Source organism: Calonectris borealis, chromosome 2 (genome assembly GCF_964195595.1).
Source record: "Calonectris borealis chromosome 2, bCalBor7.hap1.2, whole genome shotgun sequence".
NCBI lineage: Eukaryota > Metazoa > Chordata > Aves > Procellariiformes > Procellariidae > Calonectris > Calonectris borealis.
In genome coordinates, this window is record NC_134313.1 from 443,471 (window position 1) to 465,377 (window position 21,907).

Consider the following 21,907-nt stretch of genomic DNA (forward strand, 5'->3'; position numbering starts at 1 on the left):
AGGGCTGCGGGGTGGCAGAAGGGCAGCCAGCACACGGGGATGGGCACACGGTGTCTCCCAGTGCTGCCTGCCGTGGGTGTGGGCTCTCGGCCCTGGACGGAGACGCTGGGGCACAGCAGGAATCCCAGCAATGCTTTCCTCGGAAAGGAGGTAACACGGCACAGTGCCCGCTGGCACACACTGAAACGCCCCAGGCTTGCCAGCCACGGCTCTGGCGCCGGGTGTCTCTGCCGGTGGCACCCAGCTGGAGGCACACCCAGCCGTGCCCGGCCACCGCATGCCACCATGCCGGGCTGTGTGTGCACCAGCTTTGGTGATGCCACGTCCCCCCGCACCGCCCGGCCACGGCAGTCCCTCGCCCCGACAGTGGGGTGAGCGGACAGACAGACTGACAGGCTGCAGCGAGCCCCAGGTGCTCATAGAAAAAGAAACCTACTCTTTATTGTGGCTGGCAGGGCCGTGCCCCGCCAGGGTTACATTCAGCTCTACTGCTGTCCGGTTAGCGGGGTGACGTGAGCATGCTTCAGCAGGGCAGGGGTCCCGCCGCCTGCGGGTGCTGCAGGCGGGACGGGGGCGTGGGCGTGAGGGACCCCCCGCCCATGGCAGCCCCAGCGCTGCCGGGGTGGGGGGCAGCTGTAGCCGGGGCCCTGTGCGCACGCACCGAAGGCCCAAGGGGTAAGGGTTAGCACCAGAAATGGGGCTCTGCATCCGGCGAGGGGCCCCGGTGCCCGGGTACTGAGCCTGGCCACCACCCACCAGGGCGCAGGCAGCAGGACGGGGGACGCCCGCCAGCACTGCCAAATGCCCGGGGGCACCGGCAGCCACCCCAACAGCACGGGAGCCTGGGGGAGAAGGGTAGGGCCCAGCCCAGGAGCATCTGGGCTGCCGCAGCCCTGGCTGACCCTACGGCTGCAGGATGCTCCCAGCAGCCTGCAGCTGCCCCACGCGCTCGGAGCAGGGCATCGGGGCTCGGCCCCCCACGCGCTCCCTGGTGGGGCGGTGGGGTAGGGGGCCGTGCCAGCCAGAGCCAAGGGGCGGTTTGGTGTCTGTTGGGGGATGCTTGCATATACGCTGGGGCCAGGTCCAGCGGGATCGGTGACGGACAGACAGCTCAGCCCTTGCAGGTGGGCGCCTGCTTGGGGGGCCGCAGCGCTGGGCCAGAGACCCGTGGGGCGCACGGCTACGGCTTTGCCATCCTCCAGTCTTGGGGCGGGCAGCCGCCGGGGAGGAGAGTCCTGAGTGGGGCCGGCCGAGGGTGCTGGGCGCAGGGCGGGCAGCGGGGGGGGCTCAGCGGCAGGGGCTGCAGCGCTCCGGGGGGGACCCTTCAGGTGGCTCTGCAAGGGCACGGAGGGGCTGGAGCGGCGTGCTCTCCTGCACCCCTGCACTGGTGCTCCCGGGGCCAGGGGCCAGCCCCACTGCCCTGCCCCACACCTCCCCACCAACGCCAGCTCCCCTGTGCTTCCCCAGCCCTGTCAGGCCCCCTCCAGCCCCGCAGTCTCCTGCCCCGTGGGGCAGGCAGGGTGCAGCCTGCAGCAGGCTGCCCAGGACGGGCAGGGGACCCCCTGCAGCGGCACGGCCTTCACCTGGGGGGGCCATGGCCAGGCTCTCCTCGGCTGCGGCGAACTGCAGCTCAGCTCCGTCAGGCAGCAGGGAGCCGCGGGAGCGGGGGCACCGGTCTCCGGAGCGCGTCCTCCGCAGCACTGACTGGGGAGGGAGAGGGTCAGCACCCATGGCGGTAGGGCTGAGGGCGTCGGGACTTCTGGGGGGGCTCCCCAGCCCTTACCTTCCTGGCCAGCGGGCTGCTGGGGGCCGAGGCGCTGCTGTAGAGGCTGAGGCTGGAGTTGGAGCGGCTGGGGGACAGCACTTTGGAGGAGGGGGCCGACTGGTTCCCCATGCACTTGGCCACAGCAGCCCCAAAGGCGTCTGGGGACAGGTACTTCTCATTGATCTTCAGGTTGGTCCTTCCCTTCACTGGGGACGACAGAGGCAGTGAGCGGGGCTGGCGCTGGGGGTCCCGCAGCCCCGGGCCAGGCAGTGCAAGACCCTGAGGAGCCCAGTGGGCTGCGTCCCACATGGGCACCACCGACCCACACAGCCCCGCAGGCACCGCACCCGGGCACAGGGATGCCCACCACACCAATGCCAGGGCTCTCCTGGCCTCAGCCCACTGCAGATCCTGTTGGCTGCAGAGCTGTGGGCACCCCGTGCCCAGCGCCTGGCGTGGGACATCCACACCCACCTCTGCAGGGGTCGTTCTTCACCAGGAACTCGTCCAGTGCGATCCAGCCCCCGCCGACCCGCACCATCAGGGTGCTGCGCAGGATCCGCACCATCCGCAGCTGCTGGGACTCCCCAAACTGCGGGGCAGAGGGATGTCAGGGCAAGGCGGGGGCCGGGGGGGTGCGGCAGGGCTGGGAGCCAGGGAGGGGGTGCCAGAGCAGGTATCAGCTCCCAGATCTGCCACCACCAGGCTATCGGGTCCCCTGCGGCCCCTCCATCCCCGCCAGCACTGCCCTCCCTGCCATGCCACATCACGCAGTGTCTGGGGCCAGGGGTCCCGCAGGACATGGGGACGTGCCCTCTCCCTGCCGCTGCAAAGGGTGTGGGGCAGGGAGCCATGGGGGCTGCGGGACATCTGCATGGTGCAGGCTGTGCACGGGTGTCGGAGCCTGGGACCCCGGCCTGGGGAACAGGGGCCGCTGGCCACGGCAGCAGGGCAGGAGGCGGCGGTGGCGGTGTGGGTCAGCACTTACCCGGTACCTGTTGGCGCTGATCTGCTCCACCTGGAAGCGCTTGGCACAGTTGCACTGGGCCACTTGCCTGTTCACCTGGGGATGGCACACTTGGCTCAGGCCCACAGCAGGGCCCCCCACCTGCCCGGCCCCAACCGCGTGGCCCCCCCACCATACCTCATCCTGTATCTGGTCGGCGTCGGCAGTCCGGCGCAGCGGGTCCCGGTTGGGATGCAAGGCGCTGACAAATTCGTAATAGTCAATGAAGCCGTCGCCATTCATGTCGAAGATGCTCGCCACGGCATTCATCTCCAAGACATTGGTGGGAAACTCTGGGGAGGAAAGGGGACCCTCAGCCCGCCATGCCCTCTGCACCCCTGCACCCGGCGCTGGCACGAAACCTTGGCCCCCCTCCAAGGGGAATCCCAGCTGGCAGACCCTGTCCCTCCCCATCTCTGCTAGCTCTGCCCCACCTCTCCCCAAACTGCCCTCTCCCCGGCTCTCGGGGTGGGGGGAGCCCTGTGGGGTGTGCCAGCCCCAGAAGCCAGCCCCAGCCCCGGGGGCACTCACTGGAGGAGAGGACGCTCTCAATGAACTCCCGCTGGCTGATGCGCCCATCCTGGTCCCTGTCGATGCCTCGGAAAACATCCAGGACACGGGACTTCATTTGGCTGATCCACTGCATGTAACGCTTTCTCCAGACCCCGAAGTCAAAGTGAGCAAACTCCTCCAGCTCGGAGAGGCACAGACGGGAATTAACGCACCGGCAGGAAAGCTCCCCCAAGCCCCCCCATCACGTCAGCCTGGGGGATCATGCTTTGCCCCGCATTTGGGCTCAGCCCAGCTGCCGTGCAGCCAGCTTGCTCCCACCCCTGCCCCGCTGAGGCTGGCAAAAGGGTCTCTGCCCAGCATCCCCAGATCCGGGTTGCAAGGGGAGCCACAGGCTCCAGCAGCCGGCTCTTGGCTGTCGGGGATGCCCCTGCCCCTGCCCGCAGGGCTGCGCGGGGACTCCTGGTTGCAGGGAAGGGTCTGGGAAAGCTCCCAGGTGCTGCCAGCTCCATCCCACCGACCCCTGGGGACCGTCCCCATCCGCATCTGACCCAGGGCCAGGGGCTCCTGTCGGCAGAAGGCGAGGCGAGCTGCCCAGGGTTGCGGCACCGCCGGGGCTGCCCCTACCTCTCGCAGGCGCTGCATGGCCGTCTCCAGCCGGTACTGCCGGTCCAGGGCCAGAAGCCAGAGCTGCTGCCAGCGGTGCAAGAGCTGGGCCATGAGGGGCGTCTGGGGCTCCAGCCCCCCGAGCGGCACCGCCGGCGCACCCTGTGCCTTCCCCGTGCTGCGGCGCCCTGCAGCCAGAGGAGATGGGCAGTGAGGGCACAGCCGGGGGTCCCGGGGCATGGCACAGTATGGCAATGGGGGCCCTTACGTGTGGCCAGCCGGCGGGCAGCCGGTGGGCCCAGCTCTGTGGCCAGCTTCCGCTTGCAGCTCTTGGTGACCTTCTCCACGTCGGGCTGCTTGCGGTTCAGCTCCTCCATGAACACCTGCCACAGAGCGCCGGCACTGAGCGCCCGCCAGCCACGCCAGCAGGTCCCCCAGGCGTGCCCTGCCGCCCTTGCCGGCACAGCTGGGGCAGGGGGCTGAAGCCGGGAGCGCGGCCACCCTCAGACCAGCCTGCTGCCCCTCTCCCTGGGACCCTCCTGCATCAGCAGCCCGTGCAGCAGACCCGGTGGGCTTGGGCTGCAGCTGCCAGCGTGTGTGAAAGGTGCTGCTGCGTTGCTGCTGCATGCACGAGCTCACCCATGGCCTCAGCCTGGGGCACCCGCAAGTCCTCAGTCGGGTCGAGCACGCACCCGGGGCCAGGCAGGGTTGGGGGGACAGCATGGCCCCTGGCGAGGGGGGAGCTTGGGTGCAGGGTCCCTCACCATGTGCTGGGCATTGAGCTCCTCCAGCTGCTCAGCCTCCTCCGGCAGCGGCTCCTGGTCCCGCAGGCTCAGCGCCTCCTCGGCGGCCGTGATCCAGTCGATGAGCTGGGCCATCTCCTCCCGCTCGGCCGTGAGGCTGGCTGTCTGCGCCTGCAGTCGCTCGCCCTGCTGCTGGGCCCAGCTCAGCACCTGCGGGCACGGCGAGGAGAGCTGGGCTGCAGGGGCTGGCGGGGGGGCGTGGGGCTGGTCTGCAGCCCTGACCAGGCACCACAGGGCCATTGCTTCAGGAGGAACGAGTCTCTGCACGGGGAGCCACCTCCCACCCCTGCCATGGGGCAGGCACACGGACCCCCGGCCAGCAGCCCTAATGACTATGGGGCAGGAACACAGGGCAGGCCCAAGTTCCCACTGGGCGGCTGAGGCAGGGCTGACAGTGCTGCCCCTCGTGTGCCGAGGGGCCTTTGCCGCTCCTGGGTGCTGCCGCCGGCACTTTCAGCACCGGTCCTCAGTCTGTCCGCGCAGGCAGCGGCTGAGCGTGCCAGTACCCAGGCCCGCGCCACTGCGGACATGCTTGCTGCCCTTGCAGCAGGGCTGGGCTGCGTCCTCACTATCCGGGGCGAGAGGCCGAGGGGGGCAGCTCCGAGGGCGGCAGGACCCCAGAGCAGATCCAGATCAGATACCAAAGGTCTCTGTTCTCCAAGGGCTTTGTGCAGACAGGGGTGAGGGATCGGCCAAACCTGTCAGACCTGTTCAGGGAGAGCCAGGAGCGGGAACGCTCTCGCCTGCAAATCTCGCCTGTAAACCTATGCTAGGGAGCGTCCGAGCCGCTGTGGAGTGGGGTCTGGGATGGGGATCCCCGGGACACTGCTCCCCGGGGACTGCCTGCCTGGGCTGCATGGCAGCTCCCATCTCAAGAGTGTGGAGTGAGTCACCACCATCCAGGTGGGTCTGGAGAGGCCTGGGTGACCCCCTCATGGCCCCAGGATGGGGGAGCAGGGCTGGGAGCGAGGGGATGGCCAGGGCTGGCCGGGGCAGTGTGTCCTGGCAGCTCACGGAGGGCCAGGTCTGTGCAGGAGGAGCTGGGCCAGGGCCGTCTGGTCACTGGCAAGACCAAGACCAAGACCGTCTGTGTCGGCCAGGGACTGGGCTGAGCATCCCCAGCTTCCCGCAATGCACCGGTCAGGAGGGCTGCACCAAAGAGGCACTGGTGGTGGGAAAGGCGTGGGGCCGTGCTCGTCCCAGGCACGCCTGCAGGTCTGCTCTGGGCCCAGGGAGGGATGGAGAAGGGGCGCCCAGCTCACCTCCTGGAAGCGGCTCTTGACGACCGTGACCCAGGACTTGATGGTGATGACAGAGTCCGGGTGGCAGGTGGAGAGGATCTCCTCCCCCAGCGAGGTGATGCATTCCAGCTCCAGCTGCTGGCACTGCAGGGACTTCATCAGCTCCTGGAGGAGCGCATGGACCGTGGTACTGCCGGGTCTCAGCCCCCTGCAACCCACTGCACACCCCAGCGCCGCAGGGACCAGCCGGGTGTGCAGGTGGGGGAAGGACGCTGGGTGGAGCAAGCACGGCCGCCGAGCACAGCTGTTTTTGCATGGGGTGCTTGGGACCCCAAACCTCCAAGCCTCAGGGTGCTTGGGGCCCCGAACCCCGTGTCTTGGTGTGATGGGACCCGACATCCCGTGTCTCGGTGTGGTGCCGGCTGACCCCGGCAATGGGACGTCCCAAGGCAAGGATGGAGCCACCCTGGAGGCAGGGGCTGGCAGGGGCTGGCGGGGGCTGGTGGGAACTGGCAGGGACAGGCACTGACCTGCAGCTGGTTCTGGCACTCCTGCACGGCCAGCTCCTCCTCAGGGAGGACACTGTACTTGAGGGTTTTCTCTGACTCGGAGAGGCGACCCAGGAAGGAGTGCACCAGGGTGTGAAACTCCTCTGCCTGCCACGGACAGCCAGGACCTGCTCAGCACCCACCTTGTGGCTGCGGCCCCAGGTCCTGGCCCCCCAGCCCACTGGCCAGACCCTGAGCCCTGCAGCTGCTGCTCCTTCCCCGGAGCCGCACAAGCACCCGCTGCAGCTCCAAGCCCCCAAGGGAGAGCTGCTGCCAGCCCAGCTCAAACCCACGGCAGGGCAGAGAGGATGCTCTTCACCCCAGCTTGAGACCTGGGACACGATTTTCCCTGACCCGCATCAGTACCTCCCCACCGAGCAGAGCACCCCACACAGCACCCTGCAACACATGCAACCCTCCTGCCCTGGGCGCCCTGCACGCAGGCACACCTGCAACAGGCGCCCACAGCACCCAGCCTGGCACCCAGCCATTGCACCTTGCGACACGGCCACACAGAGCCCCACAGCCCCACACAGCGCCCTGCAACGCACGGCCACCCACCGCCCGGGCACCCCATGCAGCACCCTGCAACACGTGGCCACACACGGAGCCCAGGCACCCCACGCAGCACCCTGCAACACGTGGCCACTCACAGAGCCCAGGCACCCCACGCAGCACCCTGCAGCACAGCCACACGCAGCCCTGGGCACCCCACACGCCCACAGCCACCTGCAGAGCCTTCCCACAAGGATGCACCGGCTGCAGACCCCCATCTTTCCGCCCGGGAGGCCCTGGGCCGGCTGCTGCTCCCCAGCCAGCCCCCCCCTCACCTGCCGCAGCGCAGCCTCCAGCCGGGCCTGCTTGGAGACGGAGAGCTTGCAGACCAGCTCCCAGCGGGTGCTCAGCTCCTCCATCTGCTTCTGCAGCCACTGGGAGTCGACGCTGCTGCTGCCGCGGGTCAGGTCCCGCACCGAGCGCTTCAGCATCTTGATGCAGCTGGCTCGCTTGCCCAGCTCCTTCTGGAAGACCTGGAGAGAGGACAGGAGGGGGTGGAAAATGCTGGAGGGGTCCCAGCCCGCTGCCTGGAACCCGTCACTGTGCAGGGCCCCCCCGCGCCCCAGGGCCCCTTGCAGCAGTGGGGTACATGGGGCGCCCCAGCACTGCCCCAAGGACTGGGAGTGCAGGCTCCAGAGAAGTGGGGGCTGCTCTGGTGGGCAAAGCCCCATCCTGCCCCGGGATGGAGGGTGGGCAGGGCTGGTGCAGAGCCTGCGGCTCCCCAGGGACCAATGCAGGGCAGGGACCTCCCCGCGTGGCTGGGGACACCCACCTTGTGCTTGTCCATGAGGTCACTGACCAGGTCCTGGTCCCCTCCAACAGGCACATCCTCACTGAGCTGTGGCTCAGCCCGGTACAGCCAGTCCATGAGGGCCTGCAGCGCGTCCGTGAACTTGCCCGAGAAGAGTAGATTCTCCTCCAGCTTGTGCTGCCTGCAAGGAAGGGCGCAGGCAATGCCCGGCAGTGCCCAGGTGCAGGAGCTCAGCCCCGGGCTGCAGGGAATGGCCGCCCCACAGGGAGCCTGGCAGCGCGGCTGTAAGTGCCTGGGCTTGCCTCTGGCTGGGGACGGATCCTGGCTGCACACCCAGGGTCCCGAAGCAGGGAGCAGGATGCCCAGGGAGGAAGGGCAATGCCATGCCCCTGCCTGGGACCCGCATGGCAAGCGGAGCACAGGCATCCCACCCCATCCCACCCCATCCCACCCCGTCCCACCCCGTCCCTGCGTCACCTCTCCACAGCCCGGCTGCACAGCGCGTCCCAACGCTCCTTCAACTCCCCCAGCAGCTCCTCCAGCGGCTGCAGGTCCTCGGGGAGCTGGGCTCTCTCCCTCAGCGCCCGCCCGCTCCGCAGCGTGGCCTCGTACACCGGCCGCTTCAAGCGCAGCACCTTCTGGAAAGCCTGCGGGCAGAGGGGGTGAGCCCACCCGGACCCCCAGGACATGGGTGCCTCGCCCAGGGCAGGCGGGCTGCAGGGAGACTCCTGCCTCCCCCGAGTGCCACGGGCCAGCTTGGGGTGCCAATGCCCCCTGGCCGGGGGCTCCCCCCACCCCAGCTCTCCTCGCTCTGCAGAGATGGCCCTGGAAAGGCATCCGACCGCCATGGCACTGAGTGCATCGGGGCACTGCTGTCCCGCTGGGAGCTGGGGAGCCCCCTCCCCTGCCACCCCACAGCCCCTGAGCTCTTCTCCCCACTGCCATGGCTGGGCAGCCGCCCCTGCTGGGACCCCCCTCCCCACAGGGCTGGGGAGCAGGGCAGGCCCCCCACCTTGTGCTCAGCCAGCTGGCACTTGATCTCCTCCTGGCTCGTGGCAGTGTCCTGCGGCACCTCCAAGCTCTGCTCCACCTCGTCCATCCAGTCCAGGAGCAGCCGCCGGGACTCGCTGAACTGAAAGGGAGGGGAGGGGTGTATAGCGGGGGGCCTTGGGCGCAAAGCACGGGCCGGGGAGATCTGGACAATGAGCCACAGCAGCCACGCAACAGAGCTGCATGGCCCGTGTACCACCGCAGCGCAATCCACGGGCCAGGGCGGCACAGTCCCTGTGCACCGGCACAGCTCCTCGCAGGACCCGTGACCCCTGGCACCGTGGCCGAGTACCTGCTTGGTGCGCTTGCGGGCCTCTTCCAGTGCCGCCCCTCGCTCCGACGTCCGCCGCAGCACCTTGCCCAGCCGCTCCCTGGCCGTCAGCACCAGGTTCTGGATGACGGCGCCGTCCTGCTTCCTGCTGAAGTCCTTCAAGCGAGACGCCACAGCCTCCAGGCCGCTGAGCTTTTCCCCGTGGGCATTCGCCTCCTTCACCAGGGCCTGCAGGGGAGCGGAGGCAGCTGGGGGCGTGTGGACGGCCCCGGGGCAGGAGCGGAGCCTCTGAGCGCAGCCCGCACTGGGACGGGTGCAGGACCGGCTTGCTCCGCTGCTGCAGGGAGAGACATCCCGCTGGCAGCCCAGGGGAGATTTCCCCTGCCGGTGCCACTGCCGGTGCCGATGCCACCCAGGACCCCTCTGGACAGACCCCAGCCCCATGGAATCAGCCCCAGCTTCAGGGTGTGCTGCCGGCTGGCACGGGGGCACACCTGGGCGGCAAGCGGGAGGCCACCGCGCTGGCTCAGCCCACGCTTGCCTTGTGCTCCTGGATCTGCGCAGTGACGGTGTCCAGGACGAAGCTGGGCGGTGCAGGGGAGCCAAGGAGCTCCTCTGCGTGAGCCACCCAGCGCAGCAGCTCCTGCACGGTGCCGTGAAACTCGGTGGTGACCGTCAGCCCCTCGGCCAGGCGCTCCTGTGGGCAGGGCGGGAGGCGCTGGCAGGGACGGGCACCTGCAGCCCCAGGAGCTAGGGCAGGGTCGGCACCCCTGGGCGGGCAGCGCGCCCCCACCCCGCACACCTTCCTCTCCTGGGCCTCGGCGTGGACGCTCTCCCACTTCTGCTCCAGGATGCGGAGGCTGTGCTCGGTGCTGCAGGGCCGGCCGGCACGGGAGGAGGCCAGCAGCTGCTGCAGCCGCTCCCGCACGCCGCTGTACGCCTCCTGCTTGGACTCCATCTCCTTGCATAGCTCCTGCCAAGAGGCCGCGGGGAGCCCCGCGGTCACTGCCCCGAAGCGGAATAGGGACAGGGACAGGGATGGGGATGGGGATGGGGAGGGCTCCCGCGCTGTCCCAGGGGAGCTGGAGGGGACAGGGGAGGGGTGCAGGAGGGCTCTGCCCGGTCAGGGAGGCGAGAAGGCAGAGAAGGGTCCCGGCACCTGGGTGCAGAGAGGGGCGGATTTGGGGCACACATATACCCCCCAAGGGACACTCAGGGACAGCCCTGCGGCAGGGAGGGGCCGGGGCAGTGCCGGTGCTCACCAGGTGCGTGGTGAGCTTCTCTTTGGTGGTGTCCGGGTGGCCCCATGCCGGCTTGGAGAAGAAGAGCTGCAGCTCCACCTGCTCCAGCCACTGCAGCAGCTCCGTGATCTCCAGCGTGATGTCCTGCACCTGGGGGTGGCACGGGGGCTCAGTGCCACCCCTGCCAGCGGGCAGTGCTGCAGCAGGCAGCCCCGGCACGCGGGCGCATGGTGTCCCGTACCTGGCTGAGGTTGTTCTCCAGCTCCAGCTGGCGGCTCTCGGTCTCGCTCTGCACCAGGTCCCAGCGCTGGTTGAGCTGCTGCAGGCTGCGCTGGAGCCCCTCCACGCTCTCCCCCAGGCTGGAGAGCAGCAAGCCCTGCCCGGCCTCGTTGACGGACTGCACCGTGCGGGCATGGGACATCACGTCGTTCCTCAGCACCTGGGGACGGGATGCCGCAGTCACAGCCAGCACCCTGGCAGGGGGCACCCCACATCCCTGTCCGGCTACGCCATGCAAAACCCCTCACCCCGGGCGCCCGGGCCACCTCTGCTGCCCAAGTCAACGCTGCCACCACGGTGCCAGCAGCCCTGCAGGACTGGGGTCCAGGTAGTGCCATGCCAGGGGAGGCCGGCACACGGGGATGCCCCAGAGCTGCCACCCTGGCTCTTGTCCTCAGCGTGGCACGGGGCAGGTGCGAGGCACCAGATTTGCCGGTTTGTAGCAGGGAGGTTGCCAGGACGGGGCACAGAGGAGGCCAGAGCCATCCCCCGTGCACAGCCCCCCCGGCCGTGGGGCCAGCCCGCACCTCACAGCACCTCGCCTGTGTCAGACGCAGCGCGAGCGTGCCCAGGCAAGGGGAAGCCGCTCTGGGCTGGCCGCGGCCTCAGCTGCCTCCCGGCAGGCGTGGAGACAGCTCATTCCTTCCATGCTGTCACCGCGGGAGGGGACGCGTTCTCACGCCGCCTGTCTCAAGCCGCAGCCTGCCCGACCCAGCCACCATCGCCCGGGGGCTCGACCGCAGCACTGGGAGGAAGGGGCTGAACCGCCCAGGAGGGGGCTGGGCAGCACCCTGTGGCCAGGATGCGGCCCCACAGCAGGACCACGACTGGGACCTCCTGTGCAATGGGACACAGTGCCATGTCCCTCCCGAGGGACGTCCCCATGAGGGCGCCCGGCTCTCGGAGCAGGCAGCCGAGGGCCAGGGCAGGGGTTGTGTAGCCCGGGACACGGTGCGCAGGCAGCCCCGTCCCGCTGCTGCCCTCACCTTGTGCTTGGCCAGCTCAATCTCGCAGCTCTGCAGGTCGAGGCGCAGCAGCGTCGGGCCCTGCAGCTGCTCGGCGGTGCGGGACAGCCACTGCAGCAGCTCCTCCAGCTGGTGCTGGAACTGCCCCAGGCCCAGCAGAGCCGCCTCCAGCTGGTGCTGCCCCGGCAAGGGTGGAGTCAGGCACCCGTTCGGTGGGAGCAATTGGGACCCTGACCATGCGCCCAGCACCCGCGTGCGCCCAGCACCCGCATGGCCTCACACACCCACGGTGCCTCAGGCACAGCCCCATATACCCACCCAGCACCACGCACCCAGCACCCACATGGCACCCCAAGCACCCACACACCCCCACATCCCACACAGCACTCACATGGCTCCCTACGTACCCACACAGCACCATGCACTCAGCACCCACCCAGCACCCCGTGCACCCACCCTGCCGTGGCTCTTGCCTCGTGCCGGTGGCAGATCTGGTTGACAGCTCGGGTGCCACCACCACCTCCCAGCGCCCCCAAGGCCCTGTGCCCAGGACAGCAGCGCCCACACAGTCCTGCCCCATGCCCGGGACTGCCCCCGCACCATCCAGGCCCGCTCCCTACCTGGCGGCTGACGATCTCCTCCTCCAGGCGGTCCCAGCGCTGGCGGAAGTCACTGAGTGGGGCCGGGGGGTCCCCCTGCCCCGTGCCCCCCAGGTTGGCCTGGTGCCGCAGGCTCTCCACGTCCACCTTGCACTGGTAGAGCTCTCTCTTGAACTCCTGCGGGGCAGTGGTGAGCAGGTGACCCCCAGCCGCCAGCCCCACCCACGGAGACAGGGGTCTGCCATGCCCCTGTCCAGGCATGGCATAGCACGGCACGGCACGACATGGCATGGCATGGCAGACCTGGGTCTGTTTTGGCATGGCACAGCATGGCATGGCATGGCAGAGCTGGGTCTGGCACACACTGCATGGTTTGGCACAGCACAGCATGGCATGGGATGGCATGGCACAGCATGGCAGAGCTGGGTCTGGCATGCACTGCATGGCTTGGTGTGGCAGAGCACATCATGGCATGGCATGGCAGAACTCGGTCCGGTTGGGCACAGCATGGCATGGCATGGCAGAGCTGGGTCTGGCATGCACTGTACGGTTTGGCATGGCAAAGCAGAGCACGGCACATCTTGGCATGGGCACCTGGGCCCAGAGGTCCTCCTCGTGGAGAGCGGGGAGCCCTGCCCCCTCAGGGCACCTTGGCGGGGCAGGATTTGGCCACCCCGGGCAGGACTTGGCAGCCCAGCACTCACCATGAGCGGGTGCCATGGGGGCACCAGCCCCGTCCAGTGTGCCACACTTTCATCCCACTGCTGCCCCGAGCACCCCACGTGCCCACCCCTGCTGCCCCCCGCCTGACCCCCATCCTGCGGCACGGCCACCTTCAGCTCCGCCAGCTGCTGCTGCACCATGTCCAGGTCCCCGCCGACAAGGAACTCCTCTGCGATGCGCAGCTCGGCCGTGTCCAGCCACTCGAACAGCCGCTGGGGACAGAGAGGGACCGCGGGGCTGGGGAGAGCGGGGGGGCCAGGCCCCCCGCCCTGTCCCCGTCCGTGTCCCCGCATGCCAGACACGTCAGCCCCGCCAGACCGCCGGGACAGCTGTGTCCCTGGGGGCACAGGCATGCTCGGCCCTGCGCTCTGTAGCCCCGTGGCCAGGAGTGGGGCTGGGACCCGCTGTGGTCCCCAGGGAGGGCCGGAGCACAGGGCAGCCCCACCCCTGCCAAGGGGCACCTGATGTGGGCATGCCGCACGGGGGCAGGACACGGGCACGGCCAGCCCCACCGCCCCCTGCCCCACTGCCCTAGAGTCCTACAGCCCTGCCAGCCCTATTTCCCCCCACAGCCCAGCCAGCCCCCCACCCAAGGCAGCATTATGGCCCTATAGCCCAGCTAGCCCCGCGCCCCTATAGTCCTGCACCCCCGCACATCCCCGCTGCCCAGCCAGCCCCTCTGCCGGCCCCGCTGCCCAGTCCTGCCTTTAGCCATGCCCAGGGACCACCACAGTGGCCCCGTGGCCCCTCACACCCCTGAGCGGGGATGGGAGGGTGACGCAGGTTGGGGGGCAGGTCCCTGTGTGGGGTGTCTGCCTGAGTGGGGCCCCACATCCCACCTGCATGGTCTCCTGGTAGCTGACGGAGGCCTGGAGCTGCTCCTCGAGGCGGGTGTACCGCTCCGTCCACGCCTTGTTCAGGCTGTGCCAGGAGGAGTAGAGCTGCGGCAGGGCGCGAGGGTCAGCGGCACCGCGCGGGGGGCCGGGCACGGGGATCAGCAGCACCGCGCGGGGGTCGAGGGCGCAAGGGTCAGCGGCACCGCGTGGGGGGCTGGGCGTGAGGGTCAGCAACACCGTGTGGGGGCTGGGGCGCAGGGGTCAGCGGCACTGCATTGGGGGCCGGGTGCGGGGGTCAGCGGCACCACGCGGGGGTCGGGGTGCGAGGGTCAGGAGCACCGCGTGGGGGTCGGTGGGCACCGGCACAGGGTGCAAGAGCCAGCCAGCACTGCTGCGGGGTGCAAGGGGTGGTGGGCACCGGCATGGGGTGGGAGGCTTGGCAGACACATGCTCCCTTGCACAGGGACGCCAGCCCGGGACGGGCGCCCTCCATCCAGCCCAGCCCTGGGACACCCAGGGGACGCTGGGTCTGGGGAGCACTCCTGCCCCTTCTCCAGGGTCCCGCTGCAGCTCAGCTCTGGGGACATCCCACCCCTCTGAGCAGCATCCCCACGCCCCCAGGACTCCGTCCCTTGCTGGACCCGCACCCACTGGCACTCACATCGTCCAGGCTCTTGGTGACATCAGGCTTGTCGGGGTCCCCGCAGGAGGACATCAGCTCCACGCCCAGGCTGCCCAGCGTGTCCAGCTCACCTTGCAGCGAGTCAATCTCCTCCCGCAGCGCCTGCAGGCCAGGAGGGGGGCTCGGCGCTGCCCATGCCGCAGGGCTGCCTGTGCCATGGGGCTGCCCGTGCCATGGGGCTGCCCGTGCCAGGCCCCCTCCCCACCCCGTACCTGCATGGTGCGGAGCTGCGTGCGGATGGCCTCGGGCTCGCCGCCGGCCTCCTCCAGCCCTAGCACCAGCTGCTGGGTGTCGCTCAGCGTCAGGGCCAGCTCAGAGAGGCCATGCCAGAAGCGATCGGCCAGCGCCAGCAGCTCCCGCAGCCAGCGCTCCTGCTCCTGGCAGCGGCCCCGCAGGCAGCCCCACTGGGACAGCAGCTGCGCTGTCCGCTCCTGGATCCCTGCGGGGCAGGAGAGGGACAGGGCTTGGCCCAGGGCCTCTCCGGGCGCTGCGAAGGACCCAGCCCTGAACAGGGACCCAGCCCCGCCGGGATGCCCCATGCGCAGGGATGCACTGCCGTGCGTGCACACCTGCCTGCGGGGCCATGTCTGCCCCTCCGTGCCGGTACCTCTGGCAGCAGCGTCAGAGTTTGCTGCCTGCATGCTGGCCAGCAGCTCGTTGCCCTGCGCCTGGACGGTCTCCAGGGCCACCCCCAGCTTCTCCAGCTCGCCCAGGGCCAGGCTGTTCTCACGGATCTGCTCCCGGAGGTGGGCCACGTCGCCACGGATGGAGGGCTGGCTCTGCAGGCGGCTCTGCAGCCGCTCCAGGCACTCCAGCAGCAGGTCCATGCGCTCAGTCAGCTGGGGAAGGTGCGTGGGGACGAGCCCGGTCACTTGAGGGGAAGCCCCGGGGAACACCATCGCTCCGGTGCCGGCCCCATACCTGGCTGTAACGTGGCAGGGCGTCCTCCAGTAGGGCAGCCGCCTGGCGCACGCGCTCGCGGATGCAGCAGTACTGCTCCTCTGCCTCCCGCCAGCGCTGCTGGAACGGGGCACCCTGCTCCGGGCTCAGCTCCACCAGCTGCACCGAGACACGCTGTAGCTTCCCCATCAGGGGCCGGTGCTCTGCGATGGCCTCCCGCAGGCACTGAGGGCGGAGAAAAGGCCGTGGGCGCATACGGGACCAGGACAGGGCACACGGGGATGTACCCCGGTGCACCCTGGTGCTGCTGCTGGGCTGACCCCGCACCCACGCCCCGGCTCTGCTCCCGGCGGACGGTGCTCGTGCGCGTTGGGTGCAGTCCCTGCAGCGGTGCCCCCTCCATCCTGTCGCAGACCGCACGCTGCACTGCCGCCTCTCTGCTCCCGACCCCGGGGGGTGCAGAGCGTGTCCCTGCCTTCGCCTTCCCCTTTCCCATGCCCCAGCTGGGGCCACCCTGCCCTCACCTGCAGCAGCGCCTGCTGTTCCTTGAAGGCCTCGTAGCTGATGGCGTTGGGGGAAAGCTGCACCCCGACGACCTGCGTCTCCTCCAGCCAGGGCAACAGCTCCTCGTGGGCCTCGGAGAACTGGGCGAGGAGGGACTGGGCGTGCTCCAGCTGCACAGCGCAGGCTCCGCTGCGCAGGAAGAGCTGCTCCGTGTGCTCCCGCAGTGCCTGCACCGAGGGCTGCGGAGACGGGCAGCTCACTGGGGTGCCCTGCTGCCCAGGGCCGGGTACACAGGGCACGGCCATCCCCTGGTGCAAGAGGGCCCTGCTGCAGCAGCATCCCATCCAGCACCCACTGGCACGGCTGTTCACCTGGAGGTGCTGCCGCAGGGGCTCGGCGCAGGAGCGGAGCAGTGGGTCCGAGATCCCCAGCAGACACTCCACCAGTCCTCGGTGGTGCAGGATCTCAGCCGAGAGCAGCTGGAAGATAGAGGCGTGTGGGTGCCAGGTCCTGCAGAAACGTTGGCAGGTCCACGCACGCGTGACTGGGTGTCAGTGCAGGAGCCCAGCAGAGTGGGGACGCAGAGCCAGTGTCCTTGGGGACTTCTAGGCACCCCTTCGGGGTCTGGGTACCGCTGGGGCGCACCCCAGCCCGGAGCAGCACCGCAGACCCACCTTCTGATCAGAGAGCTGCGAGCGGAGGGCCTGGGCATCCAGCTGCACCCGGCTGATCTCCTCCAGCCGCTCGCCGAGCCCAGCCAAGCGGGCGAGCTGGGAGTCCAGGATCTGCTCGAACTGCAGCGGAGAGGAGAGCCGTCAGCCGTGCCAGCAGGGAGGGCAGGCGCGCCGGGGCAGCCTCTCCAGGACACAGGGCGCATCTGCTGCTGGTCTGCAGGGACCTTCTGCCATAACCTGGCGTATTCCATCCAGCTGCGTCCCTCCAGACCCGACTCCCCCCCGTCTCCCGCTGCAGGTAGCAACACCGCAGGGCCGGGGAGTGGTGAAGGGGGCAGAGGGTGACGGTCCCCAGAGCCCCGTGTCCCGCACCTTTTCCCTGTCGCTTGTGCTGACCGGGGGTTCCTGGCCACCATGCTGGCTGTCCCAGGAGGCCAGCTCCTTCTCCATGCGGCCCAGCCAAAGCGCCAGGTCCTCCTGGGCAGTGCCCAGGTGGGACGAGGCCTCCAGGGTCTGCCCCAGCCGGTGCATGGTGTCGGCGCTGCTCTGGCCCACGATGAGATACCGCATCCTCAGGGACTCCATCTTCTCCTGCGCCAGCTGGGCCTCCTCCCCTGCGGCAGCACCACGGCCGGCATCACCGCTGCTGCAGCCGGTGTCCCCGGGGCCGGGGACCTGCCGCACCGACGCCTTCCCTCCCTCGTGACAGTCGCTCTGTCCCCATCTTCCCCTGTGCCTGCCCCTCTCCTGCTTCTCCTGGACCCACCTCTGGCCCCTCGTTCCTGCCAGAGGCGAAATTCAGCTCCCTGGTCACCCCCCCGCTGCAGGTGCACCCTGTCCCACCACACCCCTGACCCCACAGGCCAGGCTCTTCCCCAGCCCCTCTCCATCCAGCGGGATGCTGCATGCCCCATCACGCGACGCCATGCTCCCGCAGCCTCTGGCAGCCGCCGTGGGGAGCGGAGCACCCAAGGACGCCCAGCACCCGGGGGTCCCCTCGGTGCTGGCACAGCCCAGGGCAGCAGGCTACGCTCATTCCCTCCCACGTCCCAACCCTGCAGCCGCTGCTTCCAGCCAAGCCCGCTCACCTGTCACCATCTCCAGGACCCGCTGCCCGCTCTCCAGCGCGCCATCCAGCTCTCCCAGCCGGCCACGAATCTCCTCACAGAGGGCCTGGGTGAGAGGCTGTCGTGGCAGCGACTGCTGCGGACGCCACTCCCCCTGTTCCCGCTGCACCCACGGGCGTCCCCCCGTCCCCATTGCCACCCCCAGCCCTCGCCATGGCCCCGCTCGCGGCTCCCCCCGCCCCACCGTGCCCCGCTCACCCTGCCCACCCGACCGCCCCGTGCTGTGGCGGGTGCCCGAGCCCACCCCGCGCCCAGCCCAGCCCCGACCTGGGTTTGCCGGTAGGCGTCCTGCACACGGCTGACGCAGCCGTTGGCATGCCAGAGCTGGGCCAGCTGCCGCTCTGTGGCACCGAGCCACTCCTGGAAGGAGTCCACGGCCTCCTGAAAGCCCTGTGCTGCCGGCAGGATCCGCTCCAGGCGGCCGTACCTGTGCCGGGAAGGCTGGGTGAGCCGGGGAGGGCGACAGCCCCCGCCCCCAGGGGCCTCGCAGGCGCAAGACCAAGGTCCTGGCTGGAAAAGCCTCCTCTCCCCCTGCCACCGAGGCTGCGTGGCCAGTCCCCACATCTGGGGTCCCCCTGCCCTGTGCTCCCCACCCCAAAGCTTCCCACCCCGAATGCGAGGGACGAGGCAAGGCCAGCATCCCCTGCCCAGTCCAGGCAGCACCGGGAGCATCCCGAGGACAGGCTGCAGGTGCCCTGGGCTGAGGGTCCCACTTCGTCCCAGCGAGGGCTGGGGACGTGGGGATGCAGGACGAGGCAGCCCCTACCAGGCTGCGCCAGGCCCAGCCCCGCTGTGTGACCCATCGACTGCCCGTTCTCTGCAGGGCAGGACCCCTCCTGCCCTGGCATCATCCTGCCAACCAGGCTGGGCGCTGGCACGGCCACGCAGGGGCACCCGGCCACACTGCTCTGCTCCAAGCCCAGCGGGACCCCAGCGAGCTCCCCTGCCGTTGGCAGCGAAGGGCCAGCTCTTGCCCCAGTGCTCCGCAGCCTCGTGCCGGGGCAGCCGCAGAGCCACAGACCCGCTGACCCCAGCGCTAGGAAGGAGGGGAAAGACACGGCGAGAGCCTGTCCCAAAGCAGAGCCCTCGCCTGCTGCTCTGCACCGTGCCTGCCTGAACCGCTCCGGATTGAGCCCCTCACTTGCTGGCAGCGGGGAGGGCCGGGTGATGGTGCATCCCCGGCCGGCAGAGCCCCAGGGAGGCTGCAGGGACCAACCCTGCACCACACACGGCTGGAGCAGTGTGGTCTGCGGGGCACGGTGCAGCCCCGGCACCTGGGCTGGGGACAGTCCCTGGCCCAAGCGGGGCAGGGAACGCTGCTGCAGGCAGGTCGCAGCACCGCAGCCCGCTGCTGGCTGTCAGGAGAGCCTGTGCAGGCGGGGATGGAGCTGCCGACCCCACCGACCAAGGTCTCAGCCCTGACCCACCTGGTTTCAGCCTCCTGCATCAGCTTGCCCCACTTCTCCGCGAGGCCGGAGAGGCTGCCACTCCCCGCGAGCGCCACCGTGCCGGAGCCGTGCATGGGCAGCCCAGGTCTGTCCTGCAGGACGAGCTCCACCCGCGGCCTCCGCTCCTCCAGCAGCCGCTTCAGGAGCTGCAAGGCAGTGGGGCACGGCGCTGTGCCGGGGACACCCCTTCCTCCCACACCGCCTCAGCACAGCCCAGTGCCGCGGGCAGAGTCGGCAGCCCCAGAACAGCCGCTCTGCCCCCGGTCCCCCAGCCTCCTAATCCCTGGCTGGAGAGCAGCGTGGGTGGGACGCGCCAGCCCGGATCTGCTGACCTTCTGCTCCTCCAGTTGGGCCTTCGTCACCTTCACCTCCGCCGAGGGCGGCTTCTGGTTGCTCACCAGCTCCTCCATGTCCGCCACCCAGGCCAGCAAGCTCTCCAGCGTATCCTGGGCTCGCTCCGCGCCCGCCGCCTCCTCCAGATCAGCGACAGCCCGCAGGGACACCTGGGGAGAGAGATGGCTGAGTCGCCCGGGCAGGCGGGGGGCAGTGTGGGGCAGCCGTGGGGCTGGGGTGTGCCCCTCCCCACCATGCCCTATCTGGGAGGCAATGCCGGCGACGGAGGACCCGGCCCTGCCCAGGTCCTGCCCCGCGTCCCCTGCTCGCCCCATTGGCAGGGCTGTGCCAGGATGGGCTCTCCTCGGGGCCGAAGGACTGGGCGCTGCCTGCGGGGCTCCCCAAAGCAAGGGCTGCACACCCCAGGTGCACCCCACGCCGTGCATACCCCCTCCAAACACGCAGCAGGGTTGAGTCCCCACCAGCCGCAGCAGAGGGGAGGGGGCTGGCCCCATCTTCCAGCACCCGGTGCACCCAGCGCCGCGCTGAAGCGCTGGGGCCAGGGGCCGCCAACCCTGCCCGTACAGGAGCCCCGGCCGGGGGAGACAAAGGCCAAGACTCGCTTGCGGAGACAACCGTGCTGGCAGAGCAGCCCTGCCGGGGACGGCGTGTGGCGTGGGGCCGGCACAGCATCCTCTGCAGCGAGGGTCCCTGCCCGGCAGTCACCTCTGCGGCATCCGTGTGTCCAGAGCGGCTGCCGGCCACCAGCTCCCCCGCGCACTCTGTCAGCACCGTGACCGTCCGGGTGACCAGGGGCTCCCCGCCCTTCTCGCTGGCTGGGTACTCAGTCACCTCCACGATCTCCGTCACGATGGTCTCGGTCACCTCCGTCACCTCCGTCACCTCCCGGGTGGTGACAGGTTTCCACGACCAGGCACTCCGCGGGGCACTGGCCCGGGGGGGCGTCCAGGCTGCGCCCGCCGCCTGCCCCTGCCCCTTGAGCGGGATGCAGGCCATGCTCCCGTTCTGTACCGCCACCTCCGACTGGCTGCGCTTCAGCACGGGACTGCCCGGACGGCTCCGGATGGCACCGGGCACCGGGCTCCAGCCGTTCTCCACCGGTGCCAGCGGCTTCTCCAGCGGCCCCGGCCAAGCCTCCGTGATGCTCCTGCCGGGCGGCTGCCCCGTGTCCAGCCCCAGGTCCTGGAGCTGCGGCTCCCGGAGGAGCTCCTCTGACCGCCGGCTCTTCTCGCCCAGGCAGCTGGGCCGGCTCACCGAGTTCCCCATGGCACAGGCACGGGCACCAGGCCCCCACCTCAGATCCCGGCCTGAAACAAGCCAGGAGGACGCGCGTTATCGGAGCCACCGTGGGGCTGCATGGCACCCAGACCCCGTCCTGCGCCCAGGGCCACCCCCTCCCGCCCCCACTCCCAGCTGTGCCTTTGCCCTGGGTGGCTGCTGGTGCTGCCCAAATTCCTGCACAGGCTTTGGGGGGGTCCCAGCCTCCCTGAGCAAAGGGCTGCTGAGAACCGGGGCACTGGGGACAGGGAGGGACGAGGCACTGGCCGTCACCTAGGGCCAAGCAGAGGGAGGGGATCCTGAGGAATATGTGGCGTTGCCACCCCTCGGCTGGCAGTGCGTGGGGCACCGGCGGGCATGTTTCGTTAACAGACATGTAAATAAAGGGTACTGGGAGGCAGCGCAGGGCACCCAGCAGACAGGCAGATGCTCCCGACCGGCATCGCTTTGTGCCATTAGATTAACTCGGAGGCCAGCGGAGCAGGGAGAAAAGAGCCATCTGTCTGCAGGGCCTGACAAAGGCAGCCCCGGGGATCTGCTGGGGGGAGCGGGGCTGGGCACCATCCATCTGGGAGCACCCACCCAGCAGGCAGGCAGGCAGGCAGCATCCCCACCCTGCCGCAGCCATAAATCCCCCACGCCACCCAGCAAGACCCTCCCACGCCAGCCCCTGGCCAGAGCTCCACCGCAGCTGCAGCACTGCTTGCGCCCAGGCCCACCGCTGCCTGCGCCCGGACCCACCACCCAGACCCTCCTGGCCGGCACTGGGCGCACACCCCTGTGCACGCACACACCTCCGTGCACGCACACACATACCCCACGGGCTTCCACAGGCACACACACATCTGCACCCACCCACATCGGGTTGGGGCACTGACACTCCCCCACCCAGGCTGGGCTCTGCATGCACGCGTACCTCCTCACACCATGGACCCTTCTGCTCACACCCCTCTGGCTGGGCATCCCACACCCGGTGCGGGCCTGGGTGCTGCGGGCACCCACCAAAGGCCATGCAGCGTGCACACACTCTGCACACACACACATGACCACGCACACCGCAGCAGGACCGCGCTCCTCACATGGACACCACGCTTCACACCCCCCCACCCTGCTCTGCCACACACACACCGCCGCCGCACACCGAGCAACAGGCAGAGACCCCACGCCACCGCACGCCTGCATCAACAGGGC

General features: G+C 69.7%; 1 protein-coding gene across 1 annotated transcript in view; it reads right to left on the reverse strand.

Annotated features, from left to right (window-relative positions):
• Positions 1–416: 416 nt before the first annotated feature.
• Positions 417–21,907, reverse strand: part of PLEC (plectin) — an 84,049-nt gene continuing 62,558 nt past the window's right edge. Inside the window, exons 36-72 of the mRNA XM_075144518.1 lie at positions 20,144–20,745; positions 19,417–19,587; positions 19,064–19,230; positions 17,904–18,063; positions 17,598–17,682; positions 16,882–17,291; positions 16,510–16,629; positions 16,207–16,314; positions 15,856–16,074; positions 15,353–15,556; positions 15,039–15,270; positions 14,644–14,870; positions 14,411–14,533; positions 13,753–13,854; positions 13,024–13,125; positions 12,212–12,367; positions 11,613–11,768; positions 10,589–10,786; positions 10,369–10,497; positions 9,909–10,079; positions 9,648–9,803; positions 9,128–9,334; positions 8,798–8,917; positions 8,263–8,432; positions 7,807–7,966; positions 7,310–7,507; positions 6,462–6,587; positions 5,953–6,096; positions 4,652–4,840; positions 4,156–4,270; positions 3,909–4,075; positions 3,303–3,465; positions 2,910–3,064; positions 2,754–2,828; positions 2,240–2,357; positions 1,784–1,971; positions 417–1,704 (exon numbers count right to left, since the gene is read on the reverse strand). Of these exons, the coding sequence (XP_075000619.1) occupies positions 1,288–1,704; positions 1,784–1,971; positions 2,240–2,357; positions 2,754–2,828; positions 2,910–3,064; positions 3,303–3,465; positions 3,909–4,075; positions 4,156–4,270; positions 4,652–4,840; positions 5,953–6,096; positions 6,462–6,587; positions 7,310–7,507; positions 7,807–7,966; positions 8,263–8,432; positions 8,798–8,917; positions 9,128–9,334; positions 9,648–9,803; positions 9,909–10,079; positions 10,369–10,497; positions 10,589–10,786; positions 11,613–11,768; positions 12,212–12,367; positions 13,024–13,125; positions 13,753–13,854; positions 14,411–14,533; positions 14,644–14,870; positions 15,039–15,270; positions 15,353–15,556; positions 15,856–16,074; positions 16,207–16,314; positions 16,510–16,629; positions 16,882–17,291; positions 17,598–17,682; positions 17,904–18,063; positions 19,064–19,230; positions 19,417–19,587; positions 20,144–20,745 (6,710 nt within the window). The 3' untranslated portion in view covers positions 417–1,287. The remainder of the gene's footprint in view (positions 1,705–1,783; positions 1,972–2,239; positions 2,358–2,753; positions 2,829–2,909; positions 3,065–3,302; positions 3,466–3,908; positions 4,076–4,155; positions 4,271–4,651; positions 4,841–5,952; positions 6,097–6,461; positions 6,588–7,309; positions 7,508–7,806; positions 7,967–8,262; positions 8,433–8,797; positions 8,918–9,127; positions 9,335–9,647; positions 9,804–9,908; positions 10,080–10,368; positions 10,498–10,588; positions 10,787–11,612; positions 11,769–12,211; positions 12,368–13,023; positions 13,126–13,752; positions 13,855–14,410; positions 14,534–14,643; positions 14,871–15,038; positions 15,271–15,352; positions 15,557–15,855; positions 16,075–16,206; positions 16,315–16,509; positions 16,630–16,881; positions 17,292–17,597; positions 17,683–17,903; positions 18,064–19,063; positions 19,231–19,416; positions 19,588–20,143; positions 20,746–21,907) is intronic.